Raw genomic sequence first — 6,004 nt, forward strand, 5'->3', positions numbered from 1 at the left:
AGACCAACAATTTCCCAAAGTAGAATGAAAATCGGGAATTTACACTTGGCGGGGTTCCCTTGTAAGCCTTCCGTGTGTAGCTCCGTCCTTGTCGCACTCATGGGGCAGCACCCCTTGAGGTCTCTTCGGAATCAGTCTGCAGACTAAGACATGACAGTACGTTGGGTTGCCTATGCAGGGGCTGCGAGCGCGATGCGCTATGGCCTGGACACCCGGTAGATCAAGTTGCCTACCTACCCGGCCCCGGCGGCTTCCTGAGAGCCGACAAGAGGGGGCGATACGGGCCGAACGGGGGTGGGGGGTGGCGCCCTTTACCCCCCTACCTGGGTCGGCCAGAGATTGTGACGGACCGACAGTGGACCCCCGCGGGCGGGGCGGCTGCCCCAAACGCCATCGTGAGGGTACGAGTTACGTCGCCGCCTCGAGTGTCAGTGGTCGCCGAGCAGTACAACAAAACACAATTCGCGCAATTACCATCCGCGGGCGGGGGGGTCTCCGCAAGGTGTGAGCCGTTTGGAGAAATAACCTACACGAGTGAAACGCTCCCCTGCAGGAGGTAGGTGGGGCGGGGCGCGGCCGCACGATACTACCGAGGCCTGCCCCACCATTTCACATAAATTCCCACTCTATAATAGATTATCGAATTATCGACAAAACTTACTTGACAACTGGCGGTGGGTGGCCGTATAGACTTCCCTCCCCGTGGCGCGCGGGGCCCGTGCGCGGGGCGGGACCCGGCGGGTCCCCCAGGTCGGGCCGGGCGCGCGCCGACCGACTTTGGCGCAGAGTTTTCCCCGCCCTGCTGGGCCCGCCGGCTGCTAGCTTCGGCTTGCTCTGCTCCCTGGCCTTCGCTTGTCTCCTGAATATTTGAGCCCTACACGAAGCCATGGGAGTTGTGGAAGCAGTTCGATCGTCCCTGTCAATAATATCAACATGAATTTCAATCAGTCTTGTCTGTCCGGGGTGGTGGAGAATTGACTGCGCGAGAAAGCAAGACGAAAGCGCGTAGGGCGGCAGGATGTGGCGGGCTGTTGGACACGAGCTCGCCCGGATCCGAGTGCATCTAGTCCTGGTCGCGGCGTGGCTGAAGCGTCGCGGGCTCAGATCCGGACGGGCCCATGTCACACCCCAACAAAGTCAGCAGAACGACACGTGTAGTTGCCTTTGAAAAATACCATTTGCGTTTGGAGGCGTTTCAGGAAGTGCAGCCCGCAAAGTAACGGCATGCCGTGCAGTAAACCAATAAACCAAGCAGGAATGTAAAAACTGTACTTCACAAATTTATTTAAACTTGGAAAGTCATGCATCACAAACCTTACAACCAGTCACAACACAGAAATAAAATAGATTCTCTATCAATTTCAGAATATATCACTCGTTTTTATTTTAAAAACAAATGTTGGTACCCTTCTTAACTTTGAGCAATGCAATAATAGTTCGAAACAAGGAAATAAACCCAATATTGAAGAGGATGTACATTTGATCCTTTGCACTCTCAGAATTAACATTTGTGAATAAAAGTACTAGAGAAAATAAAAGACTCCTTCCAATTATGCTCAACAGAATGCTAATTTACCCTCCAAAGTAATTATAGTAGGGGGACGAGAGCTCTAAGAGCATCTTTACCTTGATTCTACAGGTCCTATAATTATGTTAAGGTCTATAATAATCACGTGACTATTCCAAAAATTTCTGAAAGGAAGAGACCTTGAGTTCATTTCTTTAATGTAATCCTATATGTAAATTTGTCATAAAAAATGTTAAACCCACAACCAATAATGATGTTTATATAAGATAAAAACAAATCTTCCACCAAAATAAGAAAAAAACCTAAAATGGCAGTGCTCCTGCATGTCAGGGAGCCAATTCGATGTAAATTGACAAGAAGTCAAAAGATAAAATAAAATGCAGGAGGTGCTGACATTAAAAATAAAAAGCTGTCAAAATACTGAACCCTGAAAAAGCACCTTCGATCACATGAAATGTGGAAACATTTGCATTGTAATAAATACTGAATGCATACAAAAAATATCATACAATACTACTAAATCGCTAAGAGCAGTGAATTTTCCAAGGTTCATCAATAAAATGTTGACACTTATTAATGAAAGCAGAATGATACAACCTCACTCAAGATTACATAAAACTTGGAATGTACAAATAAGTGGCAATATTATGCTCCTTCACTAAATAAAACCACAGGCTTGTCATCATCACACTCAAATTAGAAAAAAAATGGGCTACTGCACAACTCTTATGCCTTATTTCATGTTCCATGTTATTTTCTAATAAAAAACAGATGACGATGAACAGTTTTTTACATGTATCATGGTCAGATTTAATCAAAACTTGTTTGCATTTCTCCTACAGATGTCCATAGTAATGAAATGTGCATGACGTCAACCAAAATGGACATGAATAGAAGGTAGAGTGATGTTTCTTTTTTTCATTTGTAATGTGGAAGTGAAATATTAAATTTTAGATTCATAGTTTAAAATGAAACGAATGGTGATAAACAAAAACAAAGAGGAATTAAATCTACAGCATATCAATGTAGGTATTGTAAACCCAGTTTTAACATCAGGAAAGAACAAAAGAAAAATATCCCCTGAAATCCAAAGAACTACTAAGCAACCCCTATCACAAACACTTGCTAAAGTGCTCTTAATATCACCATAATATCACCATGACAAAATATCAATTGCACAAACATCAATTGCACACATTGCAACAAACATTGCAATGCAGCAATCCTTAACAATATGTCAGATAATTCAAGTTCACAATGTTGCCTAAGACTACCTACAACTACCACGGCTTACTGAATTGATGAATGCAATATGGTAATATCAAATGAGTATTACAAATAGACTGAACTTTCAATGCTTAAAAGCCAGATAGTTTCTCTTCACATTATTCTTCCTATTTGCAGTCCATAAAGAAATTGCACAGTAACGGAACCAATACAAAACCTTTACCACAGAACTCGGTAAACAAACATGTATGAGACAAACAAAACTAAAAATTGTTCAGCATCTCATACAGGCGCCAGTTCATACTTCATTTAACAGTAAGAGAAAATATATTGTTGAGTCGTACTCTCACTGCGAAATACTGATGTGTGTTTTTCACTTTTACAAGGAGAAAACAGGAGGAAAATACTGTTAAAAAACTGATGTTAGAGGAGAGTGGAATTTGAGGTCAATTCGGACAATGACTCATCCAAGAGAGAGAAAACAAATCAAAACTTTGGCACTAATTACCTATAACCTTTTTACCTATTTTCCTTACCCCCACCTAGCTTGTATTGCTTTCATGTCATGTTGCTCATGCTCAGAGAGAGTTAAGCATAATACAAAAGGTTGCAAATAACTCCAGAGATAAGCTCATAGGAGTGTTAAAGAATGGCCCAAGGGTCTCATTAAATTGAGCTTCATAAACAGAAGAATGTAGGGCAATAGATCCTAATAGTCTGTATATCACTCCCTAAGTGCAAAGAGAGCTAATTATATTAGATAATACTAATAGATAGTAAAAGTCTCAGAATAAAATTGGACATAAATACGTATTTAACAAATGCATTGAGACTTTCAAAGATAGATACTGCACTAAGCTAGTAAACTTGCACAGGGCCATCAAATTTTCTTCAGGGCATTGTACACCCTACTCAACTTGAAAAAAATAAATATTTGTGATGTAAAATGAGATGCAAACTGAGCCACCAGGCAACCAAAATATCAATATAGCCCACTTTCACTACATACACATGAATTCATAATCATTTGTACCAACAGAGATAATTAAGTACTCATGCACTGGAACATGAATTGCAGATTCATTCAAGATATACCTAGGACATTGACTTGCGAGGAGAATAGATTCCAATGAAAACCCTTCTTAAAAAAGTAAACTATTTGAGCCTAGGAGATGAAATATCACCCACAAAGAAATGGCACTCGATGAATAAAAATAGAAGGAATTTCACTCGACTTGAGGTCTATGATAATACGAGGAGGAAAAATGACAAATAAAAAATGAGGATGTGATGGGCTAGCTACTCAATGTGAAATGGAAACTTCAAAGTTTCCTCCAAAACCTTGTCAGAGTAATCTTTCAAATAATGTGAAACTTGTCACTTACATACAAAACATGAAGGTTCATGTTCCTCCTCTTCCATTCTCTGACTAAACATGCGTATAAGCTGTCTGCGTACTCTGAAACATTACATTTAAGAAATTATTCATAACAGTAAAAATAAAACCTGTGCACTGAAATTTAATATACTTTATGTTATGGAAAAAACTACAAATCAAATATTTGTTAAAATAAATGTCATAAGGAAGACTTACCTAATTTTTATGTTGGTTCCCTGCACAACTTCCCCATCGCAATTCCACACACTTGTACGAGCATCTGGCGCATCTGGATCAAGGAGCTCCAATTTTGGGTCAGGCATAGCTTGCAGGGTAAACTCCTGTGCTCTGTGTACCTCCACAAAAGGTAGATCAAACTGTTTAAAGCAAAAAAGCACATTTACACACATACACACTAATTTTTACTCTTTTTAGTTTTAAAATAAAAAATAGAATCACAATGGCCATAAGGGGCACACATTAGTAAAAATTCTTACCATGGTTCTTGATTTACTGGAGACACGCAATAACAAGCGCAGTATGTTAATTATTGATGTATGCTTGATAAGAATGACATCAAGACAACCATCTCCAATATGGCAGTATGGTGAGAATCCATTTGGAGCTTTGGCACAAGCACATGAAATGTTTACTCCATTCACCATAAAAAAGCGACCTTTAATTGTTTTCCAATCTATAAAAGTATGGGTGTAAAATTATTAAAGAATCATAACCCTACAAGAAAGTACTGGCAGTAGGCCACAACATGTAGTAAATTTTACATAGCACAGTACAGTACCTGCAGCAGGTTTCTCTTCTCCACTGGATTCATCAATTTTGCATGTGCCACAGTCTCGATAACATCTGGGACCATCAATAGGAGAATTGCTATCACTGGACAAAATTGTAATTTCACTACGATAGCCACGGTTAGCTAGTATCTTCCTAAAACCTGAAGAAAAATCATCTCTGTAAATTGTAGTCAAAGTAGCCCATGTGCATGTATAAAATATCTGCTTACTTACCCGAATAATCGTAACGTTTAGGGCCCATCCAACGAAATTTCTCACTGGACTTACAAACATCTCCTAAGTACCCATATGAGAGCATACTGGCATAGTACCGAAGAAGGCTGTTTTCATTGTGTACACTGCAAATATCCAAGCCAGAACTTTCACCTGTATGATGTAGTTAACAATGTAGAATAAGTCAGAAATTAGACTGAAGGTACATACAAAGTTTCATAATCTTGATATAGAGACATGACCTCACCAAGAATAATATGAAGAACAGCAGTCTGGATGTCATTCGTACCATGAAGAGTATATGCAATTGTGTCAGTGCTACCGCCAGGAATAACACCAACTGGTACAGAGGGTTGAGGGAGTTCTGCATGGGGGTCATCAGTATCAATCCCTTTATCCTTGGCGGCACGAAGAACAAGTGCGTTTAAAACCTGTACAAAGGGCAAATTATTGACCACAACATCTAGTAACAACATGATCATCTGTTCAACATATATTTTCATAAATTCAAAATACACAAATAAAATGGATGGACACAAACCTCTGCTAAAGTTCCATCACCACCAACACAGGCCACACCATCAATCCCATCAAAAGATTGAGAGAGAATAGTCTCATGAGCATGGTTTCGATATTGTGTAATGACAACTTTAGTTTCTATGCCAGCCCTTGCAAGTAGGGGTTTCACATTCTTTTCATAAATTTTTTGACCCCTCTTTTTTCCTCCATACGGGTTAACAAATAAGAGCAGACATCTTGGGCGGTAAGTCAACTCTGAGGAACAATATAACCATGGTTGGAAAGGTGAGGTAATTATGATTTAACCATAAGTTCTGTATTGACTTG

The 6,004-nt window shown here is 40.0% G+C and overlaps 1 protein-coding gene across 2 annotated transcripts in view; it reads right to left on the reverse strand.

The window, feature by feature from the left end:
* The window catches only part of LOC113217498 (ceramide kinase), an 81,735-nt gene that overhangs the window by 69,684 nt on the left and 6,047 nt on the right, over positions 1-6,004 (reverse strand). The window contains exons 4-11 of one of the 2 annotated variants that reach the window (XM_052266720.1): positions 5,700-5,932; positions 5,406-5,589; positions 5,159-5,311; positions 4,933-5,085; positions 4,631-4,827; positions 4,350-4,510; positions 4,141-4,214; positions 662-916 (exon numbers count right to left, since the gene is read on the reverse strand). In XM_052266720.1, coding sequence (XP_052122680.1) covers positions 819-916; positions 4,141-4,214; positions 4,350-4,510; positions 4,631-4,827; positions 4,933-5,085; positions 5,159-5,311; positions 5,406-5,589; positions 5,700-5,932 — 1,253 coding nt within the window. In that variant the 3' untranslated portion in view covers positions 662-818. Of the gene's footprint in view, positions 1-661; positions 917-1,260; positions 4,215-4,349; positions 4,511-4,630; positions 4,828-4,932; positions 5,086-5,158; positions 5,312-5,405; positions 5,590-5,699; positions 5,933-6,004 lie in introns of those variants that run through there. The other variant, XM_026437423.2, reaches the window with a different exon arrangement.

Source organism: Frankliniella occidentalis, unplaced genomic scaffold, assembly GCF_000697945.3.
Source record: "Frankliniella occidentalis isolate FOCC.00 unplaced genomic scaffold, Focc_3.1 Scaffold42, whole genome shotgun sequence".
Taxonomy (NCBI): Eukaryota; Metazoa; Arthropoda; class Insecta; order Thysanoptera; family Thripidae; genus Frankliniella; species Frankliniella occidentalis.